At 40.7% G+C, this 21,753-nt stretch overlaps 1 protein-coding gene across 2 annotated transcripts in view; it reads left to right on the forward strand.

The window, feature by feature from the left end:
• usp32 (ubiquitin specific peptidase 32) overlaps nucleotides 1–21,753 on the forward strand; it is a 75,295-nt gene that overhangs the window by 34,042 nt on the left and 19,500 nt on the right. Inside the window, exons 5-19 of one of the 2 annotated variants that reach the window (XM_030743923.1) lie at nucleotides 2,332–2,491; nucleotides 10,751–10,882; nucleotides 11,076–11,183; nucleotides 11,546–11,661; nucleotides 12,499–12,561; nucleotides 12,855–12,938; nucleotides 13,036–13,097; nucleotides 13,212–13,314; nucleotides 14,014–14,200; nucleotides 14,376–14,554; nucleotides 15,234–15,374; nucleotides 16,162–16,327; nucleotides 19,727–19,881; nucleotides 21,142–21,223; nucleotides 21,327–21,401. In XM_030743923.1, coding sequence (XP_030599783.1) covers nucleotides 2,332–2,491; nucleotides 10,751–10,882; nucleotides 11,076–11,183; nucleotides 11,546–11,661; nucleotides 12,499–12,561; nucleotides 12,855–12,938; nucleotides 13,036–13,097; nucleotides 13,212–13,314; nucleotides 14,014–14,200; nucleotides 14,376–14,554; nucleotides 15,234–15,374; nucleotides 16,162–16,327; nucleotides 19,727–19,881; nucleotides 21,142–21,223; nucleotides 21,327–21,401 — 1,813 coding nt within the window. The remainder of the gene's footprint in view (nucleotides 1–2,331; nucleotides 2,492–10,750; nucleotides 10,883–11,075; nucleotides 11,184–11,545; nucleotides 11,662–12,498; nucleotides 12,562–12,854; nucleotides 12,939–13,035; nucleotides 13,098–13,211; nucleotides 13,315–14,013; nucleotides 14,201–14,375; nucleotides 14,555–15,233; nucleotides 15,375–16,161; nucleotides 16,328–19,726; nucleotides 19,882–21,141; nucleotides 21,224–21,326; nucleotides 21,402–21,753) is intronic. The other variant, XM_030743925.1, reaches the window with a different exon arrangement.

Genomic DNA, 21,753 nt, shown 5'->3' on the forward strand with positions numbered 1-21,753 from the left:
GAGTTTGATTATTACCGAGGTGTTGGTCATATACTTACAAAACATCTATTTTAACTAGTAGCCCACATGGTAATGGTAAATGGACTAGTTCTTAGTTCTTCTACTCTGACTGAGCACTCAGAGCTCTTATACAACATGTTTACATTCACACCCATTCATACAAACACTTCCATATGAAACTAAGCTAAGTGCTTTTTTTATTGTCTACCATTCACACACATTTACACTCCGCTTGCATCGGAGAGCAACTTGGGGTCCAGTATCTTGCCCAAGGATACTTTGGAATGCAGCCCAGAGCAGCCAAGAATCGAACCACCAACCTTCTGATTAGTAGGTGACCTGCTCTGCCTCCTGAGCCACAGCCACATGGAGCCTACTCCACTGAGAAGATCCAAAGTTTGGCTTGACAAGGCATTACTGTGCTGTTATTAAAAAAACAAAAACAGCTTTCAGAACATGATTTATAGCAAACAACTCCAGAAAATACAACACAGTAAAATCTCCTTTACGTTTTTAGATATTAAAGGCATTAATTTTACCGTGTGGCCCTCCTCTGTTTCATTGGATTTTTATTCCCTTTATCAATGTTAATACTCTGAAATTGCCGTCATTTTACATTGATGAGTCTTCATTATGAGATCACTTGTCACTGTGTTAAAGCCAACATGTTTGTCCATCATTAATCTAATAGTTACAATTTGACTTCTGAAATTACCACTAGCCTGCAAAACTACTCATACTACCACTATATTATTCTGTTGCTACTCATAGTAAACTTTAGGTAGATGTTTATGTGGTTAAACAGTGTGGGAATGTTCTAGGTGAAATTAAACAGGAGAAAAATAGAGTAGTAAAGAGTTTTAAAAAATATCAAATGAACTAAATCTAATTAAGGTTAAACATCGTCCATACAAATATTGCATATCGTTAGCCTAATAGCATAATTGCCTGAGTCATATTTTGGCATATTTTGAGATACCTACCTAATTCTACTCTGCTAACAGTATAGACTCATTTAGATAGATATCTCAATTTTGGCCAAAATATGACTTAGGCAATTATGCTATTAGGCTAACGATATGTATTTAAGATGCCTGTGAAACAAAGAATAATAAATATCAGGCAGTGATAAATCCTGACTTTAAATGCCACTGAACTGTGTGATCAAGCTGTGACAAACGCACAATGTTAGATTAGTTTGCTCAGTGTGGTTAACATTAGCAGGGCTAGCACCTGCTGGCTCCTTTCTGTGCAGGTCATTGTCCACACACCTATACAGAATGTGGTTACACATTGCTTCTTTAGAGTGGTCATTTATCAGTTTACTGTAAAACTGTTCATATTAGCTGACATTATACATTACTAAAATATATGAATAATTAGTTCAACCAAAGTCCTTCTAGAGGAAAGTCTTCAGCTCGGCAGCTATGTTGAAGTGGCTTATTTTGATGTAATCGTCACTCAAATCTGATTTATAACATTCTACCACAGATGTGGTGTGGTGTTTCTCTCCTATAGTTTGGGTTAACCAGCTTGTATTTCTCATGCCAGCTACCGAGGGCGGTAACATTAAATCATTTAGTTATGTTGAAACACACATCCCTAGTTCAGAGGTAGGCTTAGCAACATTTACAGAACTCTTGTAACACAACATCTTTAAGCATCACTTTTGTCTAGTTATGTGCCAAGCAGGCATGCCCATCAGCTAGTTATTATCAGGTTGTGTCTGCACACTGTGGTGAATGGTGAAGAAGGATTTGCATTCATCAGGGGTAGTTACAATTCAGCAAGTTTCTACTATTAGAGTGCACGTTTGTCCATTCTCAGTGTGATGTTTTCCAATATACTTTAGAATGGTGCTGAATTTACATCTATCAGCTGAATATAGCTTTCACCTTGAGGTGCTGCAAAGTGTCTTTCCTTTATCTACTTATTTGCCCTTGTGCTTTAAGTTCTGCAGCCTTGCCCCAGCACTTGTCACTCATTCTGATGAGCTGTCGTCTTTTAAATGTCAGTAAACCTGTGGTGGTGAAAGAAGACTGCCACCGGTTTTAAAGCAGCAGAAGTCGGTGCTTCTCTAAACTGCTGCATGTTTAGAGTTGTCTAACTTTGTGTAATTTGGCAGGCTAATTTGCCGTATCTAGCTTAAGTCTAAGATTAAAAAGCCCATCCTAAAACCACTTGTCAGTCAGCTAATCACTAGTTACAGAGCAAGCCTCATCAACATTAAATGAGGATACAGACTCAGCACACTCAGGGTTCCACACAGCTGATGATTCAGCTCTATGGTGACAGCAAATTAATTTTGCCTTTGTTCATGTGTTTGGACAGGGTGACAAGGTGAACTTTGAGCGCTTCAAGAACTGGCTTCTGCAGGACAAGGAAGCCTTCACTTTGTCCAGATGGCTGCTGTCAGGAGGAGTGTGTGTCACACTGACTGACGACAGCGACACGCCCACTTTCTACCAGACCCTAGCAGGCGTCACACACTGTAAGGCCCCCTCAAGCATAATACTGGTGTTCATTTGTTCATGCGTTTATGTCTGCCACCAAATTGAGAGCCTAAGATGGACTGCTGAATGTTTTTGTTGCAAGACCGCGCAAAAACATTATTCAGCATTGTTTATCACATCATAACAAGAACTTGCCTCACGCTGTGGTGGTATTTTTTTTTTCCTCCTCTACAGACAATGCAACACACAGGCCATGCTTTCTATTTCTGTTAACCTTTGCAGGATGTTGTATGTGTTAAAGTGGTTAAAGGTAACATAAGATAATGATTGAGGCTCATGCAAAAAAAAGCACTCAAAATTATAGGTCAAGACAATTTTTGATAATGACATTTCTGATAGGAAAAAAAAAAATCCTGAAGGTTTTATTGATGTTTGCAGACAGCAGCATTTATGAGTGTGATTAAATGAAGGCATTTTCCAACCTTTTCCAGTGAGCTGCTGTCATTGATGACACGCTCCATAATTAAAAGCGTCAATCTACTGAAACAGGGTGTCAGCAGCAGCTTTATAGTTCTGTAGTAGTGACACAGTATTATATACAGTGTCACAGCATAAGTCAAATGTAAACAAAAGTAGCCTAGGTAGGGTTTCACCTGGAGATTTTAAGTAAACTTATAACTTGTAAACATTTGGTCCTGAATTTAAAGCAGGGGTTGGAAGCAGATTATTTCCGGGATGTAATAGATTAGCTACAGACCGAGTGTGTGCTGGGTTCTGCCACATCTTAGCGAGCGAAACAGACGGTTCCCCATTTCCATCTTCTTCGTGCTGGCTCGACATATCACCCTGATCCATCCATTAGTCTTCCAGTTTCAGTATTCCAGTATTCAGTATTTGTGACTCACTGTCATGTTCTGGACCAGAGAACCTGAATGTTGATGCTGGCAAATGGGCATTTCTTTTTATTTTAAATACTGACAGCTGCCTCTGTCCCAGCTGGCTTTAAGTAACTGACGTATTTGAATGGGTGGTGTTAATGTCACTGATTAATTTGTGTACTTAAAAGGAGAACAGAATACTATTGAGGTTCAATACTAGTAGTATAGTACAACCTGTTTAAAGCAGTGTACAGTTATAAGGAGAACTGTGACATTTCATTGTGCATAGTCGCTGTCCAAAAAAGGCAAAAAAAGGAGCAAATTTCCTAGCAAAGCTTAATGATCTAAGATTTTGATGCCCTACTATTCACTTGACAAACACACTGTGGTTTGCAAATACGAAACCTCATTACCAAACAAATGTATTTGTATTGCAAGTACAGCATGGCTATAAAACAAGATTGTGGCACTCTTCAGAAACCGTATGTTCTACAGCACAAATAGGTATCCTACAAAGACTGGGGAAAGCTCCATTTCTTTTGGCATCTTATCACCTTAGTTGTGTTAAGGATTACCTTGCAAATGTGCTGAATCATTCACTCTCCATATTAGCGCGTCAGTGCCTGCTAAAAGTCTTTAAAAAGAAGTACCGTATTTTTCGGACTATACGTCGCTCCGGAGTATAGGTCGCACCAGCCAAAAAATGCATAATAAAGAAGAAAAAAACATATATAGGTCGCACTGGACTATAAGTCGCACTTTTTTTGGGGGGGAGGGGTTGATAGAATCCGAGACCCAGAGCAGAAATTCCATCTTGAAAGGCAATTTAAAATAATAATGGATTAAAGAACAGGACGAACACGGTTACGCCTACGTTATGCTAACGTAACACATTCAGCTACATGACGCACAACGAACACGTGTTCGGTATGTTAACGTAACATTAAGTTATTCAGATAACCATAGCATAAAGAACATACTAACAAGTTAACCAAACCATCAATCCATTGAATTCTTCATCCTCGGTGTCACTTCTAAACAATTCCGTACACTCCGTAGACGAAGCGCCGCTTCCTCTTCTGTGTCGCGTTAGTCAGACTCGTCGTCAGCTGCAGTTCCAATTATTCCAGCCTTTCTGAATCCCAACAGGATGGTTTGTCACTGAAGCCCATGTTTTCTTGATCCATCCAATGACTTCCAGGAAAGTTGGTGGCGCATTCTCCCAGTTGCCGTTAAGCTGTGCTCTCCGTCCATCATCCACTGCGCCCACAGGTTACGCAAGACTGCCTTAAAGCTCCGGTTCACGGAGATGTCAAGTGGCTGGAGTATTTTGGTTCATGTGTTATAAATGTCACATATACGTCGCTCCGGAGTATAGGTCGCACCCCCAGCCAAACTATGAAAAAAAGTGCGACTTATACTCCAGAAAATACGGTAGTTGGTGATGTAACAGTCCAACGCTGCAGAACACCAGATCACTACTTACTCAATCCATCATCAGAAATTTGGATTTTTTATAAACTTTAGTGTAAAACTATTTTCTCCATTAATCAGTTTATTCAACTTAGCTTTTCATACCACATTATTCCCTTACCTCATGTCGCCTTACATCAGTATTGTTCCATAAACTCCACACAGTGAGAGATCCATGTGTATTCGGGTGCATCGAATTGGTTCTTGGCTGTCATGCAGATATCTTTAGTTCAGCTTTCCACATTTGCATTGGGAAATTAGTCTTCAAAGTCTTCAAATTAAAAGTAAAAGCACAGATACAGTAAAAGTAACGATAGAGCCATGCAACATAATCTGTTTGTCATGATTTTTCTTTGTTTGTAGATATAATCATTTGTCTACCAAAGTGATGTTTGACAAGTCAAAAAAAGGAAGTTATGTTGTTAGCTAACATCTATATGTTAGTGTTTTCACAAGACCAAGAACTAAATTTAGCCTATTAAGGTCAGAGTGCTGCAAAGAACCTGTCTTGTCCAGAGAAGCTGGAGGTTGCCTTTAATCTGCCTGCTTCCAGCTTATCCTCTTAACTTTGCGTCTCTTTATCTGTATTTGTGTGTGTGTGAGTTGAGGGGAGAGAGTGACTGATACAGACCTGGTTCGTGACTCTTCCCAGAACAAGAACATAAAGCTTGACTCATGGTGGAACTTAACACAGTGAATTCTCTGCTAACTTGCTAGCTTGTGATACTATTCTGGTGTTCTAGAGTAGAAAACCTTGGAAATAACAGCCTTCTGGGCAGGATGACATAGTTTCTGTGAGCAGCTGATGTGGGGAGTTCTTACTATGCTACGTGCTGGCTGTGGCAACACCTGTCTAAGGATGTTCCCTGGATAATGGTATGGTATCTCTGCTGCCACTCGGAGAGAGTAGTACCTCTAGGTGGGTATCAGGCCTGCAGGGCACCTCCTGTAGAGACCATAAATTGTAACTGCTTTTGAAACAGCCCGTCATTGGATCAGTTTTATTATTGAAATGAAAAGTATAAGAATTCATGTTTTTCACTGCTAGATTTGTGAGTAGCAGTGTCTGAATAGTCACAGAGCTGATGTTGTGTTCATTTTTAGCACAGTAGAAGTGCAAGTCCTTGGGCTCTTTAAAGGTTGATGCATTTACTGCTAAACTGAAATTGTATCATTACCATCATTTAGAAATTTTAATCCAGAAAAGAATGGCTCTTCTGTGTAACCTTAAGCTCTACACCATTATTTATGGAAGACAGGAGTGAAGTTGAGATGGATGGAAGCTGTGCAGGAGTGGATCCATAGTCAAACTGATGAGTTTTAAAGATTAACAGTCAGCCTGTCATGAGGAATGTTGAGCATATTGAACACAAGCATTTATTTTGTCTCTTGACTACCAACACTAATCACTGACATCTTCAGAGAGCTGCTGCTGTCTCTCCATCCTGTCCACTGATATTCAGAGCTTGTTATATCCTTGTTGTTTAGGACCACAGAGCGTGGGTGAACTCATTACTTGTTTTAGTGATTATTGCTAAGGAAGTGCTCTTTGCTGGTTTTTTTTTTTTTTTTTTTTTTTTTTTGAGTTGACAGCTGAGCTTTAAGATGGGAAGGTAGCTGTGAGTCCCTTGCACCCACCCTCTGTGTTAGTCCAGAACCTTCAATAATATATCAGTCTTGTATTATTTCCTCCATGCCATCTCCATATAGTCATGGTTTAAATAATTCATTTTGTACTCAGTGTTTCCCCTCAGTTCAAGTTAAAATGTCTGTACCAGGAACTGCCAGTGGCAGTAGAAAGAAAAGGTTATCGAGTGCTTCCCACTCAGACCAGGATCAGCTGTTGTGATGTTCATGACTGTACTACAGGAAGTTATAATAACCTGCTCTCAGTCAGCCTGTTGTCTGGACTTTATCTCCATCAGAATCTAGTCACAACCATCTGCATCCCATCTGACTGGAACATGTGACCAATAGCTGCTAAAAACAAGCTTTTATATCAGGTTGTTTTATTAACCTGACTGAGAATTCACACTTCAGTTTCTACCAGGAAGTGACTGCTATTTGATTTATGCATCTGTTCTGACATCTATCATTGTTTTGACTACATGCCAAAGGCTAGCTGGCTAGCTGCTGAATCCAGTTACCTTAAGCTGCAGATTAGAATGCTGAAAGGAGGTGGCTGGTTTGTTGCCTCTGGAAGAGCCTCATGTTCTATATTGGTCTGATCCGTATCACTTTGTGACAAGCAAAATCAAATACCATTCTCCTATTGAGCATTACATAACCCTACTTTGAGTTTACTGTGCTTTTGTTACTGTTGTGTTTATTCTGTTCCTCAGTAGGTCGTGGTGGTTTGTACCTGATCAACCAATGAACTTGTTGATCGGGTTCCACCTAGCACCAGTGTAAGGAAGTTAGCGTGCTTACTGTAACACTCATGATGAATTGATGGTGGGTAGTCCTTTACATATAAGCTGTTGTGAATGGGGAACAAATTGAATGAAAACATTACTCTGAAAACTTGATTGTATATGCATACAGATAAAAAAAAACACACACACACACACTGTGTTAATGTTTTCAGCTGAGTGCCGGCACAACAGCTGCAGTGCTCTAGTCACTGATTCTCCGACCTCTTGACCTCAACTGGATGAATGGCATTTGGTGTTTTGACACATCGATACCAAATCTCTCATATGTGTTTACGTCAGTTGAGATTTGTGACTGTGAAGGTAGCAGCATATAATTCACATCATATTTAACCCTCATCAAAGCATTCAGAGAGTCCTCATACTCTATGGATTTATGCTTTACAGTCCTGGAAAGGTCCCCCCTCCCCCCCAAAAAAAAAAAAATCATGATAAAAGTGTTTCCTCAAAGGATAAAGGTAATCACTTAGATCAAGTTTACAGTGGCCATTCCCCGCTAAGAGGACAAGTGGACCCAGAAAATGCAAAATGGCTTATCAGAGCCACCTGAGGCCTGTACTACAAAGCAGGATTTGGGCTTATCCACATAACTTCAGGGTTAATCCTGGGTTTTTTATACTACAAAGGTGGTTCACTTTTTTACTGGGGTACATTGCAGTGGTAACTTATGCTGCAAACCTATTCTGCTCCAGAGCAAGTTATACTCCAGATTAGAAATCAGCAGGTATGAAAACACAACCTACCGACCAATCAGATCACCTGAAAATAGTGTCACCATTTCTGGAAGATCCCTCAGACCTCTGTGCCTGGATTAATAGCATCTAAAGTGTTTGTGTTTCCCTGATGAGCATCAGTAATAAATATAGATTGTAAAAGACAATTTTATTCCTTTATATTTATTGGATGCAAACAATTTTACAGCAACTTTATTGTATAAATGTTAAAAGGCTTAAAACAGCAGCAGCTTGTGCTTCGGGACTTCATATCAAATTTGTTTGAATTCTTTTTATACTCTTTACTTACTTTCACACAGTTAAAACACCAACAGGGCTAAAGCTGAAAGAATAAAAACTAAAATGTTTTTTTTGGACATTAATGATGATAATGAAATACTCCGTTATACTCTGTCAGAATCTTAAATGAAAGAGCTGTGACACAGAGAAATTACACAGCATTTTTGCCAGCTTTCCTTTGTGGCTTCAAGGCTTCATAGTATAGTAGCTCGCTTTCAGTCTCACTAACCAAAGTGCTTAAAGCAAACACACACTCATATAACACTTAAATACTAAACTGTTGTTCAGTGCCCTTCTTCTCACACACATCCTTGTCATTGCTTTGTCTGCAGCAGCTGCATTGCTTTCAGTCTGTATTATGTCCTTAACTTCATAAGCCAAAGAATCTGAATTTTCCAGCAGAAATTAAAAGAAAAGAAAACAGAACTGCCATCATCTTTTTTTAGACTGTTCTCTAGGAGAAGGTATGAAAGTTGATAGTAACATAGGGCTGAACGAGCTGGTAAAAGATGCTGACCAGCTGTGGTTTCCTAGTGGAGAATGATGACTGGGCTTTGCTGAGGCAGTGCAGACAGGCTGGTTCTCCCTAGGAGATCCTTTCTTCAGCTAATATGTGGTCAAATGCATGTCTGAGTGTGGGCTCATGTCACTGTTGTTCCTCCATACTCCCACACGGCCATAGAAATTCTCCCTTCACCTGTAAACAGCCTCACTTATGAATACAGGCCCACGTGCTCACATGTTTTCTTTCCTCTTTGCCCTTAAGCACCATATTTATTATTCATTACACTGTGTAGTTATTATTTTTCTCCATTTGCATGTTTGCACTGTAATGCGGTTCTTCTGTACTGCCCTCCAAAGAAAAACACAGTAGCTACATGTTTGTTAAATACTCAGAGCTCCACGGTGAGAGGAACATCTGCAGCAGTAATGAAGATGTAAGAAAAAGGTTTGAAATTTGAAAGCTTTTAAGTTATTAGGTGATACTTCTTAAGTAAATAACGCAGTAGGCTTTCCTGTAAAGAAAAAGATAATGGGCAGATAAAAGCAGATGCTTTTCCTGTGTACTGTACTCCATTAATGTCTGATCTGCCATTTGTTTTCTCACTTGCACCTCCGGCAGGTCATGTGAGGGCTGCAAACAGCTTTTGTTTGGACATCTGAAATACAGCTCAGCTAAATCGCTTTTATCAGGACTTCATTCTTTATTTTTGGTTTGATTCAGCTACTGATCATGAATCAAGCAATCTAGATGCTGGATTGGTCAGTTACAGAAAACAGGGCAAACTCAGAGTAGCCTTATTTTGCAGGCGTGTGGTCTTTGTGGTTTAACTTTTTCTTTGTGTTGTTCCATTTTAAAGTACACATATCTTACATAATCATTTTAATAATATTAAAACCTTCAATAAAATATCAGTTTCTAGTCCGTATTCATTTTGGCTTTACAGGGCAGTGTAGTAGACACTATGCAACCCTCCTGGTAGCTGTGTCATATTTAGTTAGTATATATATCTACACACTGTTTAAAATCCAGGTGTAATTGCTACTTGGAATAGCCAGTATAATCTGGTCTGCCATGCTGTTTAAAAAAACATGCATCAGTCTGCTGGTTTTGAACGTGGCGTTTTGCAGTGACCTTCAACAAAAGGTGGAGTGATAAGTTATCAGCTGATATTAGCGTAGTTGTTTAGCAAGCTGTATTCAGAAATTGTACTGCAGGCTAACATATCTGTTAATTAGTCCTGAGCAACAGGCTAATGGAACAGTAGAGTTTCACTCATCAAAAATGGAGCACAAACTTCTTGGATGGTCTGTACCACACAACAGGTCTTATTATTTATCCAGTGGTTCCATTCAAAAAAGGTGGCTAGATCCAGGTCAGTGACTCCATTTAGCAGAGGCAAGGCCTCACAGACAGCTATCTGCTACGCCTGCTTGTGTCAGTTACCGCAGCGTAACTGATGCCCCTAGCTTTCAGTTTTACTAGTATCAAAATGGATGAGTTGTGAAAACAAAATTCACCCACACTTGTAATAAAGGAGGAAACTGTTGATGGTGGCCAGGCTGTAAGCATTTATTTTTGCTCAGCTGGTCATTTTAATGTGGGAGTCATGGAGATAGACTTGTTTTTGGAGCCAGCCTCAGGTGGAAGTATAGGTTTTTGTTTTTTTTGCACTTCTGATTTGGCTTCATTTGTATAGATGTACACACACGTGCTATCTTTCCATTTCTGGCAATGTCTTGGTTGTATTATGTGTTGACAACATGAAGCACTGTTGTAGTGACACCAAACATGCTTTAGAAATGACTGTATCAAGAATGCCTAAAAAGTCCTTAAATCAGTCTAAATTTGATGGTTTAATGAATTAAAAAAACCCTGATTTGCTCTTACTAATGTTTGAAAAGTGCAGAGAATCTGATATGAAAACAGGAAAATGTCGCTATGCAATACAATCCTTAAGTGACAAATACCTGTTTGTCTCTCTGTGCTCCTGCTGCAGTGGAGGAGTCTGATATTATAGACTTAGAGAAGCGCTACTGGTTGCTGAAAGCCCAGTCCAGAACAGGCCGCTTTGACTTGGAAACCTTCGTTCCACTCGTCTCTCCTCCCATTCACGCCTCACTGAGCGAAGGTAAGATAATATTTATTCAAGTCCACTGCACAGAGGAACTACATTGCAAGTCATGATTTTCTGTAGATAAAAAACTGAGATCAAAGTGACGTCCTTATTTTTTTTGCCTGGGCTTTGAATTCATGCCCCCACCAGAGAATACAATCCTCTTTAAGTGTCCATAATCTTATGTGTTATTGATCTTGTTTTCCAGGCTTGTTTCACGCCTTCGATGAAAATCGGGACAATCACATTGACTTCAAAGAGATCTCTTGTGGACTTTCTGCGTGCTGCAGGGGGCCTGTGGCTGAAAGGCAGAAATGTAAGGCTTTACTGGGGGCTGAAATCCATACGGATGCCTGAATTCCAGACACTTCACATCATCCCACCAAGTCTTTCTATTTTCTTCTTCATCAGAAGCACAGAGCATTTCTCACTTGGATCTGCTGTCTGACGTTTAAATGTCTCCAATGTTTTTTCTTGTTTGTTTTTTTTTAAGAAAGTTCAGATTAGTGGGGTACAGTCATTGACTGTTGTCATCAGGATTTTCACTGGTGCTTGAAATTACATTTGCACTGGCAGACGTGGAAGTGTATTGGATTTCCTGCTCATATACTGAACAGCATGATGCATCAGTGTGGTGCTTCATAAGCATTATTGAATCTTGCTGTCTTTCACTTCCAGTTTGCTTTAAAGTGTTTGATGTGGACCGTGATGGGGTTCTGTCTCGAGATGAACTTCACGAAATGGTGGTGGCCTTGCTGGAGGTGTGGAAGGACAATCGCACAGACGTACTTCCTGTGAGTAAACACGCACACACTGCATAGAGTGCTCAAGGTTGTACTAAACATTGAATTTTCTCTCATATTTTTGCCCATTGAAAACAGACTCATTCTCAGAAATATGCAATGGGCAGTTTTTGTTTGCTTGTTTTTTACTGTGAAAGGGCACTCGTAGATGGTAGTGGTCAGGGTTTTGTGCAGCAAGCTGTAGAGTGATGATGAGCCTTCTTCTGTTAACAAAATTTAAATACTTTCTGATCAGCATTTGTTTAAGCAATGTATACAAATTCCTCAGAAACGTGTTTTGAATATTGTGTGATAGTGGTGGTTTATCATTTTAGGGGGCAGTAAGGTACTTGAATTTGTTTTTTTGACAAACAGTCCAATAAAGGAGTGTATCAGGCTATAGGGGTCTTTGTACAGATGCTGCCCCCAGAGTGACAAGACATGTTAATTTGGGTCATTTAGAATTATTAGTATTATGTATTAACAGCAGTCCTCAAGATGAAAGACTAACTGGAAGAGCAGTTTATTTTTTGACACTAAGGGTTTAGCAAATAAAACATTTACACCAGGGAAACTTATAATTATTATTTAATAATTGAAAAGGAAGTGTGCATACCTCCTTTTGCAGAACAAAATCGTGCAAACAACCGACTGTTCACTTACCCCAGCACTTTTTAGCTGTGAAACTTTATGCTGTTTGAGCTGGTATGATCCTACGTCACATATATTCATTACGGTTTGGATTCATGGAATTTTTTTCCTACACACTTTTTTTCCTCACAGCAGTAGATTAGGATGAGGTGCTTAATGTTTCCTGCTTCGTGCTGATATATTGCGTTGCTGTTGCAGGAGCTGCACAGTAGTGTGTCAGACATAGTAGAAGACATCCTGAAGATGCACGACACCACAAAGGTGAGACACAGCTCTTTGTTATGCACTCGTTGCTGTACAGGTGTCGTTAGTATTCATAATTTTTTTTAATGCTTTTCAAGCTACTGTAGCTTTCAATAAATTATGACCTTGATTTACAAAAGGTAAACTCCACTTTAGCCTTCACAGAGTAGCAGTAGTATGATTGTTGGCTGCTTGCAGTCATAAGCTACCTTATCTTACCACAAGGCTATTCAAAGGTGTCAGAGGAGTGTTTATTTTCAGAATTGTGTACCTGAGAATGCTGACCTTGGTTCTGTTTCACTCCTCACCAGCTGGGTCACCTGACCCTCGAGGACTACCAGATCTGGAGTGTGAAGAGCGCTTTGGCCAATGAGTTCCTGAACCTGCTCTTTCAGGTCAGCACCCTGAAAAAGAAACTTTAAAGCACACTATTGTTGGAATTCATTATTTTCATTGTGATTTTTATATTTGTGTGGATTTCTGTTGGTTCAGGTCTGCCACATAGTCCTGGGACTCAGGCCTGCAACTCCTGAGGAGGAGGGGCAGATCATCAGGTACATACCTGTCCTCTCTACCTGTCAAGTCATTATTGAGATTGTAAGGACTCTTAGTTGGTTCTCATTTGATTTGTGATTTTTTTTTTTCCCCCATTCTGTATGTGTGTGTAGGGGTTGGTTAGAGAGGGAGAGCAGACATGGACTACAGCAAGGCCAGAACTGGTTCCTCATCTCTATGCTGTGGTGGCAGCAGTGGAAAGACTACGTGAAATATGTAAGTGAAGTGGGTTATATTAAGACGTTTTTTTTTCTTTCAGCGGAGTCTGGTGGCTTTGGCCAAAAGAGCAGCTTCAGTTACTTTACACAAAGAGCTGTCCGACAGCAGCTTAAGCCCCAAAAACACTTTAAATACAGCCTACAGTTAAACCGATAGTGATTTTTGTGGCCAAAATAACTTTTGCTGCTGACAGTCCACAGCAGTACGGTTACCATATGTGTTAGCAACATGCTATGATGCTGATACAGGCAATATACCTTTATGTACAGTCTTTCAGGAATTGTTATGATGATGTACAAAGCCCTAGATAGCTGCGTCACTCTTTGTGGAAAGCTTTCTGCTCATTTATTTGTCCAAAGAGGATTTGAACGTGTTTCAGTATTCAACAGTTCCACCTCTCATTCACTTTGAATGGGAGTCATACATCACTGAACAGTATTGTGCTTGGTTACACACAGGCCATTAGTTATCGGGGCACCAAAACGTTGTTTTTGTCCCACTGAAAGACACCTGATATCTGCGACTGTTTATAACTGATTTAATTCACCCACTTCCAGTCAGTATATCAGACCGTTCTTATCATTGTATCCTGTGCTGTAACTTCACTGGGGCAGAAGCAGTGACCATTAGTCAGTAGCATGTAACATTATACCGGCTATGTCTGTGATCAATCTCTCCGGTTGTCTTCCCCTCTAGGAGCATAAGGGCATCGTGGTGGAACAGCCGTCCATCCTGAGCTCATTCAGAACACCAATGGCCACAGCCACCGTAGAGCCTGCCCCGCCTGAAAGACTGGGAGTACTGGGAACGTCCGGACACGTCAGCCCCTCTGAGGAGAGGTCACCTGATGCTGTGTCCAGTGCTTCAGAGGCCACAGAAACTGGTCAGTCAGCACACTTCTTTATAGAAAAGGATTGTATATCAAAACTATTAACTATTATTCTTAGGTGTTATTTTTACATTAGATTTGATTTTGGATGATTGATTCTTGATTGATTTTATCATTACTGTATATGTGTTCTGGTCCCTTTCCTCTCACCCCCCCTCTATCCCACTAGCACTGAGCCCCCAGGTAGCTCCCTCAGCCACAGAGAGCTGTTTTGCTCGTCAGCACAATGTCTCGGACAACAACAATCAGTGCTTTTCTGGAGCCAATGGCCACCTCCCCTCCCAGCTGGCAGCACAAAGACCTGGAGCCATCGACAACCAGCCTCTGGTCACTACTGACCCCATGAAGGCAAGGACTAAATACTATTTTACAGTGTGGCTGTAATAAGGTGTTGCTCCAGCTTACACATTTTCAGGCTACAAAGAATCACAATGTCTTGTGTCTGCAGAGGTTCATTTGTTATTTGTGGACCAAACAACTTCTGAGTTTGACATCACAAGAGCAACTGCACACAGATGATTATGTAGCGTGCATCCTGTATCATGTTCACAGCTTGGCTTGGGGTATGTTTGACATATGAGGACAGAGAAGCTATTTGTTGTCAGAGAAGACTCCAGGATCACTGCACTCCCTCCTGATTTGTGTTCTGAGTGATGCTCAAACATCATGTCCTACAAAGCTGTGCATGTAAAGGACAGATGTGGTCCTGGCTTTTGGCAATAAGTGCATCTGCAGGCTTTAGCACATACAAACACAAACAAAACAGTGGTGCATTAAAAGAATAGACTGTATCTACTAGCTTCTTTTTCAGGTTGTTCAGGAGTTGCTCCTCCTCTGCTGGCAAAGGCTCTCAGGGAGCAGATGGTGCCTCTCTTTTGTTTTGTCTTATCTTTCTGTAATGATAGCAGCCTTTCAGCTTGTGTGTAGCGTCAGGGTACTGTCTGTTTTTGTTAGTGTAATTCAGAGAGACAGAACAGTGACTCTTTGCCCTGATTTGAATGCTGATGTGTGTCCTGTGCTTCTGCAGGCCCCTACGTTAACTATGGAGGGTGGCAGGCTGAAACGCTCCTTGCAGCTGCTGACTCGTAGAGACTTTGAGACGGTGCCAGAGCCTGTGTGGCGGGCGCTCTACCACTGGTACGGTGCAAACCTCAGCCTGCCGCGACCGGTGAGTGAATAGAGCACACCCACCCATTATATGTTTACATATAATGACAAATAAAGTCATCTTCTTTTTCTTCACTCAGGAGCTAATCAACCTCAATTTTACTGTGATTTAGTGCCTGGGAATAACCAATAGCAAGAATAACCTAAAGAGCACGGCTGTGAACTTAAGTCAGACTTCAAAAACAATTCTGTTTTATTATAACTTTGGTTTGTTGGAAGAATCAAAATCCAACTGGCCAAATTTTAAATCAAACCTCTGAATAAACCTGATCTGGGCCTATATAGACAGACAGACAGACACGCTGTGGTTATCTGTGTGGGTTAAAAGAGAGCCACCTTCATCACAGACAAACGTCTGACTTTTTCAACCTACCTAATGAGTTAATAATTTTTCAGTATAACTAATTGGTAATAGGATTGTTCACTTACTGACCTAATTTATTTTTAGTATCCATGTTCATGCTAAATGTGGCCAAAGTTTCAAGTAATGAAGTAAACTATAAAAACTGTAATTCATGTAAGTCCAAAGCTCAGGTTTCAGAGTGCTGTCCACTACTCACTTTCCAACAGTTCTACTTCTGTAGCAAGCTGCTGTAAGTTCATCACAGATTTCTTTATACGGTCATCTGTTCAGCGCTGATGAAGTTAAAATATGTGCATGTTGTCTCAGTAAATGATCTAATTGGCTAGTATTACATCTGAAATCATGGATACTATACAGCTAAAGCAAAGAAAGAAGAAAGAAAATTAATTAAAAATTAAGTTAAAAAATTTCCCTACCCCTACAGGTAATCCTGGAAAGCAAGACAGGCCAGCCAGAGCTGGAACTCTTCCCCCGCTACCTCCTCTTCCTGCGACAGCAGCCAGCCACGCGCTCCCCCCAGTCCAACATCTGGGTCAATATGGGTATGACCAGCCTGCGAATATTCCCACCGCATTTACCCCCCACAAGAGGTAACGTAAGCCTGCAGCAAGACCAGAGCAAGCTGTTGAACAGTGCTTTGTTGAGCAACCCTGCACCCCCCCCCCCCCTTCGTTAATCATCTTTGAGTTGGCTGATCCAACCCAAGCAGTTCTCTGGAGTGGGCAGTGGAGTGAACCAACGGCCCACAAAGGAGAAATGCTGATCAGTCTAACACTGAAATAATCCACACCTTTTTTTTCATCTACACAGCTGTAGCTATTGTAGTGTTACTTAGCAGATGTATGGAAAATGCACAATTTTACTAAAAAATATTTAGCTCATTTTAAATTTGATGGCAGCACCACGTCTCAAAAAAGCTTGGACAGGACCATGTCTGCCACTATGTAGCATCCCCTCTTCTTTTAACAGTCAGAAAACATCTGGGAACTAAGGAGACCAGTTGCTAGACATCTGGGAGTAGAATATATATATATATATATATTTTCATGATGTGTGTTCAGTCGGTGAAAGGTCTGGACTGGCCAGTTCAGGACCCAGACTCAGTAGATGCACTGTGTGGTTTAGCATTGCTTTTCTGAAATATTCTGCCTTGACGGTGCCTGTCCAGATGTGTAAGCTGCCAATTAGGCAGGCACTGATGCACTCACCGTATTATCAGAGCTGGATGGTCGCTCTCCTCTTTAGTCCAGAGCATACAGTGTCTCTGTTTCCCAAAAATAATTAAAAATTTCTATTTGTTTGACCTCAGAACCGTTTTTCACTTTGCCTCAGTTTATTTTAAATGAACTCTTGCCCAGAGAAGACATTGGCGTTTCTGGATCTGGATCTTCATTTATGGCTTCTTCTTAGCATGATCGAGCTTTAACTTGTATTTGTGGATGACCCGGCTAACTGTGTTTACATGCAGTGATTTCTAGAAGTGTCCCTGAGCTCATGCAGTGATTTCTAGAAGTGTCCCTGAGCTCATGCAGTGATTTCTAGAAGTGTCCCTGAGCTCATGCAGTGATTTCTCGGACAAAATCTGTTTTTAAAGCAGTGCCACCCGAGGGCCTGAAGATCACGGCCATCCAATACTGATTTTCAGCTTTTGCAGAATTCTTGGAATCCTTTGATAATATTGTGTACTGTAGATAATGAGTTTAGTCAAAGTCTTTGCAATTTTACAGCAACCTAAATTGCTGACCATGAGGTGTAGGTTGTTGGCGGTCAGAACCAACCTTTGGATGCCTGTGCTGTGTGTCACACACATGATTACAGAGTTGCTGAGCCATTGTAATGTTTGGGTAGTTAGTAAAGAAGGTGGATAGTTGAAACGTCTTTGTATCTATAGTCTTTGGTTTCCCCTAAAAACTGTCCTGGTGGTCATTATTATTCCACTAATTGACACCATGTGCCAGTACTTGTGATTAATCATCCTAAAATTAACAGTTACTCCAGCCCACAGCTGTACAGCAGCTACACCTGCTGCTGGTAATCAGTGCCATCAGCATAGCAAGTATAGACACCCAGCATATTTGAAGACCATGTGTAGGTGAGCTGTAGTTAGATGGTTTTAAGCTGTACCTGTATTGAGATATTTTATTTTGATCACTTCCATTTAAGTAATTTCAGGTCTAAATACTCTCAGTGGAATCTTTATTCATAGAGCCACATGCTCACACAGTAAATGATGCTAGATTTCAGCTCGGTGGTTTATTTTCCCCTGCATTATGTATAACTAGACACCTGTAAACAAAAGATGTCCCACTGCAACAACATGATGAAGGGAAATGTGTCACTGGAGCTGTAATCAAATTGGAGATGCTGAGCACTCACCGTGAGCTCGCTGGCACTAATCGAAGTCAACAGATCATGTTTCTGGTTACAGGTTTACGTGACCCCAGTGAGGTTTTATCTTCCATCATGACTCATACTGTCTGAGGGGCAGCTTGTCATTAAGAACCTTTGTTGGGCGTGGAGTCGAGTATCTAATATACTGTGGATCTAATTTGTACCTCATATTCCACAGAACGTCTTCCTGACAGCTGTAGGGAGTCGTGAAGCATCACACCAAGTTTATAGGATGCTTAATTTTACAGAACTGTCACCACTCCTGTTGAACATTGCAAATGTATTTATGTAATCTACACTGCATACACAGTAAAATGTTTTTAGTGGCTTATTTCCATAACTTGATCAATAATCAGCGGTCGCTCAGCTGCACAGGGAAGATAAAAAAAATTTGCTCTGACCATTAAAATAGAGTAACGAATGTAAAACGTGCATAAACTAAACAAATGTAGCCTGCACACACTAAACTAAATGGTGAACTTAGTTGTATGTAGACTTACACACAATATTTCAGCACCAATGCGACAATAATTAAACCTCTGCCCTGTGACAGAGCGCCTGTCAGGTGCACACACAGGTGAGCAAATTAATTATGAAACCAATAAAAAGTATGTCAGTCTTGCAACTGCAGGGTCTCTTCAGACACAAGACATACAGTAAAACTATTTGTGCACAGCTGACCAGAACCAGCAAAGGTAGGACTGTGAAATTACTGCCTAATTATCAGCTCATAATAAGCCAAAGAGTTACCTTCATCTGGGTGCACAGGTATAATGCTCCAAATGTGACTTGGAATTCATAAGTTTACGCAGGGGCGCTGATGTCCAAAGTGTTCAAAATGTCTGTGAGGACATTAATCGGGGACAGGTGTGAGTCTCCTCCTCCTTAATCTGATGGGCTTCTGTTGTGCTCTTTTTACAACATGGCGGTTAACAACAAAGTGAGAAAATAATGTTTAATGTCATTGTGATTGCTTGTGATAGGTATTGGCTGATAGCTCATTTTGGAAAAATGCGCCAGGGGGGTGCAGTGATTTCTGCTGCAGCACCCCCTACCTCCCACAGCCTTGCTGTGAGATGTACAAATAAATGCAATTGTGGGATTTGTATTAAATATTTGTATACACCATGTAGATGGTGCCCTAGGCAGTGTTTATGCAAAGTTTCATCAAGATTGGTCCACTCGTCTAGGAGGAGATGGGAAACATACATACATATGCTGTGATCGTTACAGTGTTATAATTGAATTGCAAAGCTGTGCACATGGAAAAAACAAGCTCCAGTTTTAATTTTGAAATCAATCTTGATTGAACTATAACAGGACTAATATTGGCTGGTTTGTGTTTGATTTAATCCACACAGAGTCCCCTCAATCCACTAAGTTGATTGACCAATCAAATCTGCACTGATTGCCCTTTTCTTGCTGCTTTCTTACAACTAATCCTCAGTCAGCAGAATGATGCTGATGGTATCAGTCAGCTGTTTGCAGCTGCGAATTTGTGAAAAAGATGAACAGTATGATTTGTGGAACAGATATAAGTATGAGAAATGTAAGTTGAAGTGTGGTTGGGGTTTGTCAATGTTCCTTTCTTTGAGCAGGTAACGTGCCATCCCCCAATGCTCCTCTGAAGAGGATGCTGGCCTACACCGGCTGCTTCAGCCGCATGGCCACCATCAAGGACATCCACCTCTACCTGTCGCAAAGGCTGCGCATCAAAGAGGAGGACATGAGGCTCTGGCTCTACAACAGTGAGGTAAGAAACAACGATGTCCCCATTACTTTAAATCTGAGCTTTGACACACGAATACATTTGTTTCTGATATTTTGGGCTTTCATGAAATATTAGGTTATATATTATGTTAGCCAATCTATGTTACTGTGTCATACAAGAATAACAGAAGTGAAGAATGGTGGCAAGAAATGTACTGCCTATTCACAATAAATCCTTAGGAGGTACCGGGAGAATATAAATATGTTTTTGGGCTCTCACTTCCTCCTCCACCACCACCAGCACTGCTCTGCACAGGCCCATGTTTTCTTTACAGCAGATACTTTGATTGACACCCTTTTGATGAATTTTTTATTTAAAGTAGTTCCTCAGATACAATAAAAATAAACAGAAATGTCACACCAGTGTGTATGGGGCCTGCTTTGTTTCAAGTTTCCTCTTGACAGAGAAAACAGAGACATCTGAGGGCATTAAAAAGTGCTGTTAACAAGAAAAACAGAACAAGGTCAAAGGTCAAAGTCACTGAGGATAATGAAATTCCTATTTAAGCTGTTTGGAGTGTTATCGAGGAGTTTTACTGTCATGAACCTGGTAAGAAGCTTAAAAAACACACAAGTTAGAGATAGCTGTGATGGTTGATGCAGATTGTGGAAAAAACACCACACAGAAAATCTAAAGAGCTTCAGACTAGAGTGCTGGACTGACATAGACAGATTATTATTTAAAGGCAATGAAATAAAGGCCATAAACCCCTACCTACTGTGCAGTAAACCTTGGTTGAGGTTCTGTGGCACCTCTAATGCTGAAGATATTTTTGAATAAAAATGCGTTCCCAGTGTCAGAACACCTTCAGGCAAAGGTCGTGGCTCTTTGAGCAGGACAGTATCCCAAAACGCAGATCCAGCTTCACGATAGAATGTGTGGGAACTGTTTAAAAGTGGCCAGTGGTGAGTTGTAACTTATATGATATTGAAAAACCTCCGAAGGAAGATAAACTCTGCCGTTGGAAGGACTCGTGCTACTTAAGAGCTTTTATGCAAAGCACTTGAAGAGTGGTAGGAGCTTCCAGTAGACAGATGTGCTGCTGTTATTGCTGAATTATGTACCTGAAATTTAGGGCTGATGATAATTCTGAACTTGACTGTATATGTGCATACATTCAGTTTGGAGTAGTCCGGTGGCCCAGGAGTATTTTACTGAATGGAGTTATTATCCGAGTGTCATAAGAAAGTTACTAAAAAGTCATGAAAACTGCAACTGTTTTCTTTTCCTACTGTCCACTAGAACTACCTCACCCTCCTGGATGATGAAGATCACACACTGGAAAGCCTGAAGATCCAGGATGAGCAGCAACTAGTTATTGAGGGTATTGTATCCCATTTCTCTCCAAAATTAGCAAACCCTGATAAGTGATCATTCCGAGTAATGGCACAGGAAAGTGGAAGCAAATACTGTTTTTCTCTCCACAGTCAGGAACAAAGACATGAGCTGGCCTGAGGAAATGTCTTTTATTGCCAACAGTAGTAAGATGGACAGACACAAAGGTAAGTTTAAAGGGCACACTGTGCAACAGTACACATGCTCTGATAGGTGGATGTTAACTGTTGCAGACAGGTGTGGCATTTAAAGGGGAATCTTACAGTCGTCACATGTTGGCTCATCGTAGTGTATAAGGTGAAATGTGGGGGTCTGTGGGGTCGCAGTGATGGTGAGGGACACACAGAGTCTCTTGAGCACTGATGACTGCTCACACAGGTTTGGGTAGTACAGAGGCAACAGTTATGAAGCTGAGAAAGAAATCACAATACAAATATCCACCAATAGTGGATGACACCAGTGATGATCAGGATTGCAAAATCAGATTATAAAAACTAACTATAAGCAGTGCAGATTACA

The sequence above is a fragment of the Archocentrus centrarchus genome, chromosome 13, assembly GCF_007364275.1.
Source record: "Archocentrus centrarchus isolate MPI-CPG fArcCen1 chromosome 13, fArcCen1, whole genome shotgun sequence".
Taxonomy (NCBI): Eukaryota; Metazoa; Chordata; class Actinopteri; order Cichliformes; family Cichlidae; genus Archocentrus; species Archocentrus centrarchus.